Genomic DNA, 16,180 nt, shown 5'->3' on the forward strand with positions numbered 1-16,180 from the left:
CAAAATCTTTAGCCGGTCTGCAGTATTTTTTTCTTTTTTTTAAAGTGTTAACAAAAGCAGAGAGTGCTGTCATGCTGCAAATTCTGATGTTACAGCTTGTTAACCTTTGTATGCTGAGCTTGCACCCCCTCAAAAGAAATCTAATACACACATAACATTGAAATTCACTGGCTAATATGTTTATTGCCCGGGTAGCAACACTTCTACTCAAAGAATGACTTTCTTTCTAAATATACTTTATGTATAGCTGTCTGTAAGTCTAATATACAGTGAATGACAGCTACTTCCAGCTTCAGGAGCTTCAAATATGACATATATTTACATTACAATATGTGTTCACATGTAATGCAAATATCCCATAACCTGTCATACTCAGTTTCACTACATGTTTAATGTTACTGTTCTTTAACAAGATCGTGTTATTCTTTCATATTATTAAGATTTTATTTAAAGTAAATTTTAGTACAAGTACCCACTTATACCAAGTTCCACTGTTCCACAGTGGAAGCTATATGTTTGTACCTCATGCTGCTTATTCCCACCCCTTAACATTCTTCCACTTTCTCCACCCCCAAAACTTCGCTAGCTGTCTTAAGACATTTGAATCTGAAAAACTTCAGATCACACTGCATCACAGTCAAGCTAACTAGGGTCTGTCGGAAGTGTGTGGTGCCAATCCAGAAGCCACATCTTGGTCTCTTGTCAGGTAGTATGGACAGCCATCATATCTACTCTTCTCAATGATTGTCTCTGGCACTATTAAATATGTTGATTTAATTGATATTTGCCTTTTAAGAAAGGTGTATTTAAATTTATCCATATGATTCCTCTAATGCACAACCAACTACTACGTGTCTTATTTAATCACTTGTAGGATGCAAATCAGGATAATCAGGATGCTGTTTGGCTTTTTTGTATTGTCTGTTGGGGTTTTCCTGAACATTGGAGTGTGCACTGCAGGTAAGGAACTATTTTTATTTATTTTTTTAATCAAAGGTTTGCACTTTGCAGAAATAATACTGACACATCAAATCAACATAGCAGGTAGCCAGACTTGTTAGATAACACTAATTTTAATTTGAAACCTCAAACCATGGTGAAAGTATCTGAGTGTGCATTGAAGTTGGTCTGATTGATAATGTTGGAAGAGTTTGTCTTGTCTCTTTACACCGATATTGTAATTTTTGACCCGGTCACTGCATTTGTAATTCAGTGTGGTGACAGCTTGCTTTTTTCCCTGCCAAATTCTTCACGTTCTCACTGCTGGATTTGGTAGAAATTTCCCAGGCTTGACAGGCGTGAATACATAAACAGTCAGCTGGGATCAATATCAAAGTGTAGCGCCACATCCTGTCCAACTCTTGTAGAAAAACAGAAAGGGAAGCAAGCCAGTTGACACTCTCAGAAAAAACGGTAATAAATCAACTCTATGGAGCAAACAAAGGCCTTGTGTCTCAGAGTGGCCAAAAAGCCTTGAAGAGCTTGTATACGTGTCATCTTTTGAAAAGGAGGATCTGATGGTTGTCAGGATCACCCTGTGGTGATGGATCCCCAAGGCCTTGGCCTGAATCGAGGCTTTTGATACTCTTTGACTTCCCTCCCATCTCACAGTGCCACGGCATTGAGACTCTATGAATTAAAACAGTGCTCTAAATAGATTGTGGTGTGCAAACTGATTTCATGTAGGAGAGGAGAGTGGCCAGATCTCTAGGATACCGGAAACCAGTTGTGACTAGAAGGTTAATACAAGCGCCCCAAAGTTCATCTCAGACATCTCTGCATGTCAGAGTAAAGTCTGAAAATGGCCAATGCACAAAGGGTTCTTTGATTCTTCTAAATGTAGCCGTGAAAAACGTGTCAGTCAAAATGAAGAACTCCACTCTAAACTACTCTAATGTATGACCATCAATTTTTCTCACTAGAAAAATTAGCTTTCTCACTTGTCATAGTCAAGACAAATTATACACACTTGTATATTCAAAATAGTGGTTCCCAAAGTGTGTACCAAGTCAGCCTGGGGTGGCTCACGGATGGGCCACAGGAGCCAAAAGATTCCTTTATTATTGTATATTTTTAACTTTCCACCACATAATAAAGGGCAAAGCAACATTGACATCACCTACATTTTACATTAGATGCATATCAAAACAGAACAACTGAGCTGGTAAAAATCATGTTAAGAAGTGTTTACAGCTACGCTATCTGCTTTGCAAGGCTGAATGTAGGAACAGTCTTTAGCTTTGAGCTAAATTGAACCAATACTTGTGACCCCTCATCACAGGTTCTTGCCTTACTGTGGACATTAGCTGTGTTCAGTTCAACCAAAGGGTAAATGTTTAAAGGATTTTTAGAGGCCTGAAGAGGTAAAAATATCCAGTATTTCAAAAGAAAACATTTTTCTTTCTTATCCTGGTAATGATTTGACGACCACTTAGATTCATCTGAAGACCCTTTGCAGAGGTCCCGACCCCCTGGTTGAGAACCACTGATTTCTTCCCTCTCACATCTCCATAACTTCCCAGTTTACATAAGGGCAATGAACGGTGCTTGTTTCTTGAAGTTATTGTGTTATTAACGTGTTCTTTACTCTCCCCCCTTAACATCAGTGCAATCGGAGATGAGAATCACAACAATTAAGGTATAGTAATTTGTTTCAAGCCCTTAATAGTGGTAAATACACAATTCACTGATTACCTTTTGAAATATTTTCTTTTAGCAAGAACCATATGCAATGTCGAAAGGCACACAACTGGAAGGCTTTTGCATGGACCTGCTGTCTGAATTAGCCAAGAAACTGGGCTTCAATTACAAAGTGCAGCTGGTGAGGGATGCTTCATACGGCAGACAGGATGACAACGGGAACTGGAATGGGATGATTGGAGAGGTGGTGAGAGGGGTGAGTGCATGAAAACTTATATTTGAAGTGGACAAAGTGCAGCCAACCATTCCGGAACTTAAATACCTTGTTGGCATCTGTGAATAACAACCGATACATTAAAAATCAGTAAATGTGTGTTGTGAACAATATCAACAGGGTTGTTGGTGCAGTTAGAATCTCTTTAATTCATTGAGGAGTTTCTTTTAATGTACAGCAAGTATTTATGTGTTCCCCACAGGAGGCCGACCTCGCGATTGCTCCGCTGACTCTCACTGCAGCTCGGGAGAAAGTGGTGGGGATGACCAAACCATTCATGCAGACAGGAATCAGCATCCTGCTGAGGAAGGACATCTCTGAGGGAACAGGCTTCTTTGAGTTCCTTTCCCCCTTTACAGCCGAGACCTGGGTCGGCATTCTCATTGCCTACTTGGGGACCGCTGCATGCATCTTTGTAGTTGCCAGGTTGGTGATGCAAGTAGGACAAAACGATGTCTGATTTACTGATGTGCTGTCAGATTTGAAGTATGATTTGGATATTTTTACATTTCTGCTGGCAGTGGAACCCTTTTGGTTGCGGTCACATTAATATGGTATTTGTATTTGTATGCAAATGCAGACTCAGCCCATGTGAGTGGAGTCAGCCCCAGAATGAGCAGAACGGATTCAGCCTCCTCCACAGTCTGTGGTACACAGCTGGAGCTCTGACTCTACAAGGTAAACAGCAAAACCAGACCCTTGTTGTGTTCCATCAAATGAGACTGGCAATAATGAATTTGATGATTGGTATCTTTTCCAGAAATGTCCTTCTTTGCTTGAGACATCTCATTTCACTGTACTCTCTTTGTGTTGCCAGGTGCTGGCCCACACCCCAAAGCTCTTTCAGGACGTGTCATCTGCTGCAGCTGGTGGTTATTTACCATTGTCCTCCTGGCTTGTTATTTCTCCAACCTCAGCTCCTCTAAGACCTCTGAGTCCACTCACCTGACAGTGAAAGGGTTTGAGGACTTAGCCAATCAGGACACGATTGAGTATGGTTGTTTGGCTGGCTCTTCCACCCTTGCCTTTTTCAAGGTAGAGACATTGGACCACTTACGGATCCCCCGTCTCACTGATGTTTCTCTAATTCATTTTTTTTCCTTCATGCAGAATTCAAACAATCCAGTGTACCGCAGGATCTATGAACACATGGAGAGAACTAAGAGTTTTGTGTCATCTATGGACGAAGGGGTCCAGCGTGCAAAAGAGGGAAACTTTGCCTTCATTGGAGAGTCTGTTTCTTTGGACTTGGCAGTAGCACGCCATTGTGAGCTGGTCAGAGCACATGAAGTCATTGGAATGAGGGGATACAGCATTGCTGCCAGCCTAGGTGAGGTTACTCATTTTGAAAACTCATACAAAAAAAAAACAATTTAAACAGTAAATAAATAATAAACAATAAAAGAATCAATTTCCTCAAGGCTCCCCCATCATAAAGAACCTCAGCGTGGCAATCCTACAGCTGAGCGAGGCAGGGGAGCTGGCTTACCTGCGAAGCAAGTGGTGGGCCAGCAGCTGCGTAGCAGACAAGGCCAAGTCTTCAGTTGTGCATCAGCACAGCCTGAAGGGGATGTTTCTGGTTCTCTCCCTTGGCCTGGGGCTGGGAGCACTGCTGGCTGTCCTGGAGCTCACCTCCAAAAGTCGCAGAAGAGCAGCTGAGCAGAAGGTCTGTGCAAGTGCATTTTCAAATCACATCACTTCAGTCAAGTGAAAATAATCATCCATGTCTAAATTTTTGGAAACTAAACCAAACAGCCTTGCGTTTTGCTCCATAGTGTTATTCGTGTGTATCCCAAAAATCCTTTTAAGCTGTTTCATAAGCCTGAAAGACTGTGACATTTGCTTAACCATTTAATGACAAAACAATCTGTTACAGTTCAAAGCAAGCATGTCAATTACCAGTTGGTTCAACTGGAGAACAAAATGCAGAGGACACAAGCAGACTGATAAAGTCACACTCTCATCCACACAAGCATGTTTACATAAAATATATCAACATATTATTGAATTGATTTTTTTTCATTTCTGTTTATATTCATATGTCCTTTCTGCAGAAATCCTGTTGCTCCGTGCTTACTGAGGAACTGAGTCTGCGCTTGAGGACCCGCAATGCAAACAAACCCCAAGAAAATGTAGACAAAGATAAAGAAAAAGCATAGAAACATCCTACAACCGTGTAGTTTGAACAAGTCTGAACATTTAACTTTGAAAGTGTTTGGTTTGATAGCTGTTTGATAGAATTTGTTCTCACATTTGACAGAGGCATTGACTTAATTGTAGGTTTTGAACTTTCTTACTAGTAGAGATCAGATAGAAAATAAACAATATTACATTTCAAGATAAAAAAGCTCACATTTTATTAAAATAATCAATTAATTGATTTGCAAGTACGTACGCTACAAATTCAATGAAAAAGCAAACATAGTAAAGTATTATAGAAAATAATTATTAAAATGACAATAAACTAACAAATAGTGCTAATGTACTTGGTTTTGCATTAGTTTACTGTTACTTCTTTCTGACTGCATCACACTGTTTTGTACAGTTGGCAATGACATGATTTCAACAAAAACATTCAAAAACTATTTCATGCATAAAAACTGTGTTGTTTGTAAACATAACAGCGGGCCTATAATAATAAAAAGTGTCTAATTGTGTAATTCTGTGTGTCTTACTAGTGATCTAGATAGAAAATCTGAACTTCTTTCTCCCACGACTCCTTTTTGTGGTTGTGTTGTTACTTTTTTTCAATGTCTTCTGAAGGACCATGTTGACACGTTGAAGTCATCAGTCTAATTTAAAAGAAAAAAATACAATAAAAACAAAAGCCAAGACTTAATACAACCACTTTAGGTCCGTATCTGTAGTTATTTTTGTTTTAATTTTGCAAATGTGTATCACACATAATCTGTGACTCACCATTTAGAAAAAGTGGCGATTTACAGTGGATCTCTCTCATCCTCTGGTCAAAAAGGGCCTTCATCTCCCTCTGCAGCGTGCCCTCACGTTGCTCTGCTCCGGATGGCACACAAGAGGGCACAAACTCCAGGCTGTCAGTGCTGCCGTCACTGCTGCTGGATGTTCTGTCAGACAGACAGAGGCCGTTGGGGATAGGCCTCACCTGGCTGCTGCAGCTGTTGTATTTTTGTGCATGCTGTGTCTGCCAGTGGAAAGCAGGCTTGCGGTTCACCATCGGCGTCTGGGGAGAGCTAGTTGGTTTTCGAGGGCAACTGCGTGAGCGGGCCCTTGTTTGCATTGGGGTGGACGATTGGGTTGTGGCTAAAGCGGCTAAGGTCCGTCTAATCCTGGCAGGTGATGGTGGAGACATAAGTGGAGAGGATTTGGCTTCATGCTGCAGCAGATGCTGCGGCACGGGCTGAAGCTGAGGCTGAGGGACTGAATCAGTCAGACTTTGAGTTTGCGTTGGTTGCTCAGGTTCAATGGCAATTGCTTTGTCTGGTTCTGGTTCTGTTGGTAATTCCTCAGAATCTTCAGGCTGCTGTGGTTCAGACGTCTGAACCTTCTCCTGCCCAGCACAGGTTGACTCTGGTGGTCCATCAGTTTCATTCTCCAACTCTTCTGGAATTGGATTTCGACTGTCAGGAGCAAGACCATCAGGACAAGAAGCCTGGGGTGAGGTTTCGTGATCAAAGCTATCTGCTCTGGCCCAGGGAGCAGTCCCCCTGTGTTGGGAGTCAGTGGAGGACATCCGACTGAAGATCCCTCTCCGTGTCTCTGGTGGTTCATGAATTTTAACTTTGTGAGCTCGTCTCGCTGGTTCACTCATGGCCCCTTTGTGGATGGCAGCCTTGGCTGCTGCTGACCCTTGTACCAGAGGAAACATTTCTCCATTCCTGCTGTCCTGAGAAATGGTATCCAGATCCTTGCGGAAGAACAGTGCTCGTCCATCTTCTGAGGACTGGACAGAGAAGTCTAGTGAAGGCTGCCTTTGTGGACCCTTCATATGCTTCTGGGCTGCTTTTTGGATGTGTTTTTTGGCTGCCTGGACCGCATTTGTGGGTTTGATCTGTTTCACGAAGGACACCGAAGGTTTAAAGATGAAGTTGTTGGATGAAGCTGAAATTAAATATGTGAGTTCATTCAGAAAAGCTTACCTTTCCTGTTACATCGTTGATAGCAACATGAACAAAGATGGATGAGTCCGCCATCCCCTCCAGGTACACGTGCCGATAACCTACACAGTTGCATAAACAATCATGTTAATACATTTTATTCATGTTAAACAAATAGTTTTGCATTTTGGAAAATATGCTTATTTGCTTTCTTGTCGGGAGTTTGCATGTTAACATCTTATGTCTTGTTTGTTTGATCTGCACACAAATGAACAAGTTGTGATTGGGTTGGGGGGGTTTAGTGCACAGAAGGGAGGGGGAGGGGACAGGAAGAGGAGAAGGGAGGGGTGAGCTTGTCTCGTTTTGTTTGAAAATACTTTGAACGTCAACAAGAAGTAACGTCACCCAACATAGCTCAGAGCACGAGTAGTTAGTGAGTTTTAATGGTGCTGGTATAGGCAGATTTCTTTTTTAGTTTTGGAAAGAGCCAGGCAATCTGTCCCTTCCTGTTTCCAGGGTTTATGTTGTGATTCTGCAGCCTTATTAATCTGGCACATGATGGTGATATCAATCTTCTTCTCTAACTCTGTGCAATGAGCATATTTCCCAAAACGTCTTACTCTGTGCAAACTCTGGAGTGTTCATAACAATTCTCATCATGTAATCTACCTGGCATCATACTTCTGAAAGCAACAGTCCTCTGTCCAATGAAATCTCGTCCAATAGGGTCGTGATCCCACACTTGGAAACGCACCAGGGCAATCTGAGGCATTAGAATGTTAAAGACGAGAGTCTCCTCCCACATCGGGTTGAAACCTGAACGAGTTAAAGGGAAGTTACACAATCAGAAAAACTGGAAAGTTAACTCTCTGTCATGAGATTATGAGATGGGGCATACCATTATCATCCACCACCCTGGTCTGCTGCTTTGAATAATCAACGTTAAGGCCGATTATCTCAACCTCAACAAAGGGATCGATAATCTGGAAGTAGAAAGAAATTACCAAAAATGGAATTCAAAAAACATATCTTTATAAAAGCTTTGTCTGGTGTTTCAATAATAGATGATGTATGCAGCACATTTACCTCTCCTCTGTCCCCAAACATGGAGTCTTTAGGTTTAGGGAGCTGCTGTCCGCTGATGATCTTCAGCACCAACTGAGTCTTTCTATGTCCTGGTAGAGGATCCTCTAACATGGGGTTAAAGGCAGCTGAGGAAAAAAAACAAAAAAATTGACTACCCCTGCACAGACATTCGCCATTAACACTGCACAATCTGTATCTGCACATACCTTTACACATGCACTTAGGCCTCAGAATATATCCACAGTTTCCATTGCTTGAAAACTTGGCTCGGTTAAGTTCTAGCATACGGCCCTCTGTTTGATAATTCATTGCAACTAAAATGAAACATATACATAAATGAAAAGCTGCTGCAATACTAAACGTACCTCTCATATTTTTGAAGAAGGCAGTTTTGCAGTTTACTGTGACTGTCTTACCCATATGGCATCCTGTGTTCCAGTAGGGTTGTGGGTTGAAGTTGCTTGAGTCCACTCTGTAGTTGGACGGGTAGACTCTTAGAAGTTGGCGTTGGTTGAAACGGACCAACTCCCCTGGCTTTAGCTGTATGATCTGGTTCATGACAGTCTCATTAAGGGATGATACCTGCCAGCTGTTGAAAAATGCTACCAGATAGGAAAAAATATTATCAAACATCCATTCCTAAAATATATGATGAACATTAGGATCATGCATGTGATAAAAACATGCAAGGATAACCCTTTACCTTGTGTTTCTATGTCATGCACATGGACAGATTTTGTATACTTGACCAGGTCAGACAGAGCTCGGGACAACCTCATTGTTTTCCTCTTCCTGTATGGAGAGTTGTAGAAAAACAGTACAAGTGTAACCATTGGAACTAGTAGTATTGCTTAAACTAATTAATGTAATGACTAATCTTACTTGGGATGGTAAACAATTTGTGTCCTCTCCTTGCTGTGGTCTGACTCGCCATCGGACATTGTCTTATTTTTCACTCGGATTCCCTTTTTCCTCTGAAAAAAATGCATCATTTGCTGTTTTTCTGATGGCTGCCGGGGTGTACAGCAGGTAGGGTTATATAAAAATAAAAATGGGTTAAGAAAATAAGCAAAGGGCTGACCTTTCGTTTGAAGCTCCTCATGATCGATCTGCCGAATCGGCTCTTCTTTTTGGTTTTATTAGTAGAGGTAAAAATATTCCCTTCCTGAAACAGTCAAACATAATGCATAATTACTATATGTTTATCTATCTATTTATCTATATATCTGTCTTTCTATCTATGTTTAATTTGCCTGTGTGATATCATCATTATCTTCTTCCTCCACTTCCTCATCACCAGTGTCCTCATCAGACACATCACCCTCCTCTGCATCAGGATCAAGGTTTGCTGGAAGCTTTTTCCCCTGGAAAACAAGTTTAAAAAAGTACTGAATATTATAAGGCTTTGTGTGATAGTGGTGTGATCGTGTGTTTTGGTTGAGTATCCTTGAGCAGCAACTGGCATCACATACTGCTAAAACAATTTTACCTTAACTAAAATTTTCCCTTTCAGGATCTCAGGGGAAGGCAGCTTCTTGCATTCATTTACGTTGACACTGGACAGATCCAGTTTGTCCTGTAGCACCTCTCTCAGATACTCAGCCATCTTTTTCTGCTGAGGCACAGTGCAGTGGTTCTCTATTGACAAAATCACTGGGTACCTGGGGAGTGTGACGTGATGACACTTGAGCTGCATGTCTGATGCTTTTTTATTGTGAAAGCTTGACAAAACACATCAGTATCAGGACCCAGAAGCACTTACGGTGATTTTGTGAAGGCATATTTATTTATTGTCTCAATGACATCTTTAAAAAGAATTTTGGATGTCAAGGTGTAGCCGTGATGAATAATGGGCTCCCCGTCAGGCCCGTCCCAGCAGTCCACTGAGAAAAGAGGAGGACAGAACAAAAGAGTTAATGTCATCATGTCATCAAATCCCAGTGAAGAGAGCTGAAGTTCTGGTTTTTCAGGCTTTTACCCTCAACACAGCGACAGCCGGCCTGGAGAACATAGGCATACATTTCCACTCGAGACTGAGAGAGCAGCTGGTCTCCTGTCAGGTAGGTGTTGTGTGAGGTGGCAATGAAGTAGTTATTTAGAGGCTGCGTCATGTCCTGGTTCACCTGATTGTGATCGGGGTTGAAGATGTCACCTGCAGGGCTCCTTAAGTAGTTGGTAAAACCTGAAGAAAGAAAGTTTCATAACACATGTATTATTTGTGTGTTCATGTCATGTTGGTCCAAGTGATATATGTGATGTTATTGATGCAATGTTAAATAAGCTGTTATTAGCAAGTTCACCATACCATCAATACCCAGCACCATACGCTGCAGGTTCTCAGGACAGGGCTCAAATTTAGCCACTATGTCAACTAGATACTCTTTGACCAAACCTCGCATCTGCAAATAAAACAACATCCGGAATGTCATTTTTGGTTTACCTGATATGATATTTTACACAAAGTCGATTTCAGAAGTTATTGTGAAGTTAGAATGGTCTTTTACAGTTTTTTGGAGGCTTAAAGCTTAACGCCTTTTATTAAATTGCATTTGTATTTGTGTCTTGCACTGCGCAGTTGTGCCACGTAACCTGAATTGTCCTGTTTATCAGTTTTATCAATTATTTTAAATCTGTTATCTGTTAAAATCCTATACAGCTAGACTGACATCAATTAGACAAAATTAAAAAGAGTAATACTGGATTACATGCACAGATTGTCCGCCACCAACAATGAAATCTGCCGATTATAGAACACAGTAACATAATACGTTGAAATGCTGAACATGAATACTGTAAACAATGGGGTTTGATTTAATGAAAATCTTAAGTATGATAGGTTTAATAAATACACACAAGTGCAAAGAATTGGCATGAATCTTTTTACAGCTTGTTTGTACCTTCTGTTCGTTTTCAAGAAAGCGTGCAAGGTCGTGAAGATCCAGGACTTCTTTCTGATTGCTGTAAGTGATCATTATCAAGTAGAGGTCTCTGCGTGTGGAAATCATCTTGTAGAACAAACAAAATTCTTCAAAGCCCAGAGATCCCTGGTTGTCATCTGTGTCTGCTTCCTGCAGACAACAACAAAAATAATGAAATGAAATACAAGCAAGAAACGGCTCTCTCACTATGTGTGGGATTTAAGATAACCACCCAGTCAAATAAAATATGTAGCCAACCACCATAGACCCATCTAAAGGATATATGTATCTCTATCCCAATCAGACATGATGGAGCTCGTTCACAGAGACTATCACCATCAGGAGAGGAGGACAGTTAGCTACTGATCTAGAGAACTACTGCAGTAAAAGTAAAGCAATCTGTTCAGTGGCCCACTGGCCTTCTTGTGGCACTCTCCTGCACTGTCCTGCCAAAATACCATACAGACATACATACACACATGCACATTTGTCCGGTCTTGCTAATGCTTTGTGTTCATTTTTATTTAAAGAAAAAAAGTGTTTAAGCAGTTTGTGCGTCGATGCTAAGCCTATTTTTTTTTCATGTGCAGGCAATACTTTGGTCCAGACTAAACTATCTAAATAAGTGTCGTCTGGATTGCCATGGAATTTTGTACATACATTCATGGTGCACAGAGGATGGATCCTACTGACTTTGGTTATTCGGAATTTTTGGACGCCATGCTAAAAATACCCGCTAAACACCAACATGTTAACTTTGTCATTGTCAGCATGGCAGCATTTAGCGCACAGCATTTCTGTGGTTGTGCACAGCTTCCCCGAGCTGTTGGCATGGCTGTGAGTCTTGTTAGTTAATTTAGCTGTATATTTCGAAAATAGCGCCATCAATTAAGGTATCAGTTAAACTCAATGTGAATTCTGTTTTGTAGCCATGACGCCACAATTGAATACAGCAGCATCTTCAGGTAAGGACACATTAGTGATAGTCTATAACTAAATATACAAAAAGATGGGGCAGATTTGACGGTGGGTCATGTTCATTACATTTTTGGCAGCTGGCGTAATCAACCTTTGTAGATATGTAAGTCTTACTTGAAACATCTGCCTGACTTTCTGCTTGGGTAAATTCACATTGAGTTTGTGAAGCAGCTGGTGAACCTCTCCAATGCTCAAGGTGCCATCTCCATTTTTGTCGGCCTCAGAGAAAGTCTGCTGTAACCATGTGAGGCTGCAGTTAAGGAGGAAACTACAAGGATCACGATCAGGTCACTTCATGTGTGTTCTTCTGTCTTCTACAATTGGATGTGTTAACCTAGTATTTGTATGAACAGGGGTGATGTATCGGTATTTGTAATAATTAGTCATTAAAAGGATTAAACATGTGTATGAGAGGCTGAATAAAGGATATTGATCACGGGTGCGCTGCCTCCGGGCCAGACTGTCCTCATCACTGATGCCAGCCATGAGGTATTTCAGCCCGTGTATCCAGGTGCGGGCCTCCTCTGCGTTGGTGGAGACCAGGTCCAGGGACTTGACTCGCTCCCCGTAGTAAATACTGAAGCAGTAGTTTGGGTCAAAGCGGTTGTCTGCGTACCGCCTAAAGATCTCTGACTTTTTGCCCTCGCAGACTTCATGGATAGAATCAATAGTTACTGTAACAGATGATTAAGACATGTGCTAGGAATCATTCAATTATTTGGTTACTTCTTGGAGGAACAGAAAAAAACTATGGGCTCAGAACAGCATCACAACCAATAAAAGAAAATTAACAACAACCAACATTTACTCGAAATAACTTTGGCTTATTTTGTTACTTAGGTCAAACAATATCAAGCAACTTTTCTGACTCCAAAGGGGTCAAATGTGAACTCCTATAATATGTTTAATTTACAGAAAACATCTTAGCCATTGTATAACAGACAACTATTCACTGACTTACAGCCTGCTCCCCAAAGTGTCGTAAGTCATTGATATCAGTGGTATAAGAGCTATTGATATGTTAACTGATAAGAGATACACCCATAGGTTTATGTGCATCCTCATTTAAACAGTAGTTGAGAAAAGAAATTCAATATTTTTGTTGTGAGTTATGTTTACTGGTTTTATAGTTACAACAACCAGCTGGAGATATTCAGAGCTGCATAAATAGATATTGAAAATTCAGAGTAGTGATTGCTCACTTTTGGCGTTGTCATGTTTTCTGGAGGGCCGCCACCGGATGCAAGACTTGTGCTCGTCCAGGTAAAAGAATCGCACCAGTCCTTTCTTCTTCCCCTTTAGTTTTGTCATCTGAGTGCCGGTCTGCATGGTGCACATACACCTTTCCACTACAGGAGAGCACAAGGAGACTCATAATATTGATCACCTATCAGGTTTGTCAAGCTTAAAATCTGCAGGGATCATCACATTGGCATCCATTTACTGCCAAAAGCAGAGGGAGCTTGTAAAAGTCAAATCAGTGTAATGTATATTCAGTAATCTATAATACTATGTCTTTGGTGCCTAAAGTTTTCAATTTTTCTAGTTGAGTCATCAAATGTGCCTTACAATTTGACAATTTGTGAAATACAAAACTCTGCAGTGCATGTCTTGTGATTGTGTGCAGGAAAACCCAATGACAAACCCAAATGAATCCCTGAAGCATTAGAGACAAGCAGAGGTTTACCATCAAGCATTTGTTCATGAGATTATAGGCTGCGTCACACAGGGATTTAAGTAGCTGTAAATGTGTGTTAATGATGAGAGGGAAAAAAGGGAAAAGATACACGACTCTGAAGTGATCTTAGTCTAAAAAAACAAATCCATCAGTTATCAGTTGCCTCACTGTGATTCAAATAGTTCTCCTGACTTTTCGTTGCTGATGGTTCTTAAAACTTTTGAGTGGTGTGTGCTTGAATTAAAGTAACATGTTGGAGCCAACAATTATCTTGTAACATTTAGGTCATTGTGAAGTAGTTTGTTTTGTGTGCTAATAGCAGGTAACCTTTGTGTGTAATCTAAAGCTCAGATGCGTGTGACGCATTCTGGCACATCATTTAGGCTAATCCTGAAGGATTGTCTGCTGTCCATATGCCCATTATCTACTCACAGCCTTCCCAGCAACACTACTCTGTTATATTGGGACAATCACACATGTTACAGGCCAGTCACATGAAACAAATTGTAAAAGTTTCAAACTCACATTACCTTGTTTTTTTATCATGTTCATGCCATATGTGTGGAAAAATTCTGATTTAGTTTGCAGCAGCTTGTAGGCTTTTCAGCTAAAGAACAGGTTGACATTCTGCATTGTTTGAAAGTGACATTTTTTAATGAGTACTTCAATCTTACCTATCTGACCCAGTCTCCAAATCGGCTGTGCGACCACACTGCCACCAATCCAGAAAAACTCCTCAGCGAGTCTTGAGATGGATGCTTTCTGCCAGAGTTTTGGAGAGGTCATAATGGACTGGGTGGACGAATTAAAGGAACTTGAGACCTGTTGTGCCTGATGAGAGGAGCCCTTAGCATGCAAGGAGGAAAACCTTTCTGATGACAGAGATCCTAAAGACTGAAAGGTGGTCTCCTTGGGTGACAGAGAGGAGTGTGGTGGGGTGCCACTCAGCCCTGGAGACAGAGGTGCCATAGCTGGGGTGTTGTTCATCCCTGAGCTGTACTTTTGAGTCTAACTCTCCTGTCCCATTCACACCACATTAACCTGCCTCACTCTACTGGGATCTTCAACTAGATTTTTCTCTCTCATGCAGCATATCCTCTTCTTCCAGTTAAAGTCTTCCCATCTGGGATCAGGGAATAATATTCCCATCCTGAAGGTTCATTCCTTGTTATCCTGTTTCCAGTCATCCAGTGTTGCAGACATAGGTTCTTCTATATTTATTTGTTTGCACTGATAGAAGGCTCGGAGAGAAAGAAGAGCAACATGTGTCAGTCACTAAATCTTCCTCAAGCTGTAATCCTTGAGTGAGGCTTCAGCCTTGCTTTCATGGAGGGATTTTCACGCAACCAGTAAGCCTCTGAAGAAAGAGAGTGGGACAGGAATTATAGTGCTAACATTCTTTTTACTGCACTCATGGAAGTCCTAATCATTACAGAATATATGTAGTAGATTTAATAAACTGCTTTTAGGCTAGACAGTGTCATGATGTAAGATAAGGACAATGTTGCATTTGGCTATTAAAAAGCTTGAGATATTTACCCTTCAATTGTGTGCAAGGATTTCCCTCTAGAGGCAACTTTGTGACATACAATTTATAACATGTTTATTATATCATATTCAGAATACGATATAATGAGCTAATGAGTTTGAGCTCTTGCATCCATTTAGCATTAATGTTAACATTGTTAATGTCATTAGTAACCTAACACACTGCGTTTTCCTGCTATGACAAGTCAACATGTCTGTTGTGAAAAAGGGCTAAGACCCAATGCTCTCAACATCACGTTTACACTTAACTTCCTTAGAAAATTTGAGCCCACAGAATAAATACAAGTGCAGTTATTATTTTGTGAGTGACTGTACTCTTGTACTATATGCCTTGTGAAAGTAAGCCTAATGTGTTTTTCCAAAAATGAGTTGTATGCTAATTAAATATATAAACTGTTTCAAATACCAATTTATTAACGTTTCTATTTTCCAAATCAGAATAGTAACCTTTTCTAGAAAATGTGCAAAAAGTGTTTGTTTCTTCATCTGTTGAGATAAAGAAACAAACACCTTTTGCACAGTCTTGTTAGTGGCTCTATGTAGGGAGCATCATGCTTTGAGCTAAATGCTAACATCAGCATGCTAACATGCTCCCAATGAAAATGCAAACATGCTGATGTTTAGTTTAGCATGCTACCATTTGATAATTAGCTCTTAATACAAAGAACAGCTGATGACGTAGTGTTATGATGTCTTACCAATTTAAATGCGGACCTAATGGTCCTTATGGACCTAATAGCACTAAATGAAAAGTTAGGGGATTACCAAAATTGTTAGGATACATTGTATGGGGACCATGAATGTTTGTAACAAATTGTCAATCCATCCAGTTGTTGAGCTATTTTTGTCTCGACCAAAGTGGTCGACCCGTTGGCCAACATTGCCCTCCACAGAAATACAAATAAAAAAGATTAATCCACACTCACAAACATGCAACACTGCTTCCATTGTAGTTACAATAGAAAAAAACACTTTTCAAAAGGCG

General features: G+C 40.6%; 2 protein-coding genes across 4 annotated transcripts; one reads left to right on the forward strand and one right to left on the reverse strand.

The window, feature by feature from the left end:
• Window positions 1-563: 563 nt before the first annotated feature.
• Window positions 564-5,571, forward strand: si:dkey-183j2.10 (glutamate receptor U1). 2 transcript variants are annotated; one of them, XM_034868822.1, is made up of 10 exons: window positions 564-706; window positions 875-960; window positions 2,607-2,638; window positions 2,717-2,896; window positions 3,117-3,340; window positions 3,495-3,592; window positions 3,732-3,949; window positions 4,025-4,244; window positions 4,336-4,580; window positions 4,969-5,571. In XM_034868822.1, exons 2-10 carry the CDS (start codon window positions 876-878, stop codon window positions 5,071-5,073), a joined length of 1,407 nt encoding a protein of 468 aa, XP_034724713.1. In that variant the 5' UTR covers window positions 564-706; window position 875; the 3' UTR covers window positions 5,074-5,571. The 2 variants fall into 2 exon arrangements, with proteins under 2 accessions (XP_034724713.1, XP_034724712.1); XM_034868821.1 differs by having other exon boundaries at window positions 572-706; window positions 2,601-2,638.
• Window positions 5,415-14,957, reverse strand: plch2b (phospholipase C, eta 2b). Of its 2 annotated transcripts, none has more exons than XM_034868790.1 (21): window positions 14,322-14,957; window positions 13,172-13,318; window positions 12,400-12,643; window positions 12,084-12,213; window positions 10,971-11,141; window positions 10,379-10,472; window positions 10,052-10,255; window positions 9,836-9,956; window positions 9,563-9,734; window positions 9,327-9,437; window positions 9,155-9,238; window positions 8,956-9,047; window positions 8,777-8,865; window positions 8,490-8,675; window positions 8,280-8,387; window positions 8,074-8,198; window positions 7,886-7,970; window positions 7,657-7,803; window positions 7,030-7,109; window positions 5,834-6,941; window positions 5,415-5,706 (listed from the first exon to the last, which is right to left on the reverse strand). In XM_034868790.1, the coding sequence occupies exons 1-21, from the start codon at window positions 14,632-14,634 to the stop codon at window positions 5,702-5,704; spliced, it is 3,816 nt and encodes a 1,271-aa protein (XP_034724681.1). In that variant the 5' UTR covers window positions 14,635-14,957; the 3' UTR covers window positions 5,415-5,701. The 2 variants fall into 2 exon arrangements, with proteins under 2 accessions (XP_034724681.1, XP_034724680.1); XM_034868789.1 differs by having other exon boundaries at window positions 5,415-5,711.
• Window positions 14,958-16,180: the final 1,223 nt, after the last annotated feature.

The sequence above is a fragment of the Etheostoma cragini genome, chromosome 4 (assembly GCF_013103735.1).
Source record: "Etheostoma cragini isolate CJK2018 chromosome 4, CSU_Ecrag_1.0, whole genome shotgun sequence".
In the NCBI taxonomy this organism is placed as follows: Eukaryota; Metazoa; Chordata; class Actinopteri; order Perciformes; family Percidae; genus Etheostoma; species Etheostoma cragini.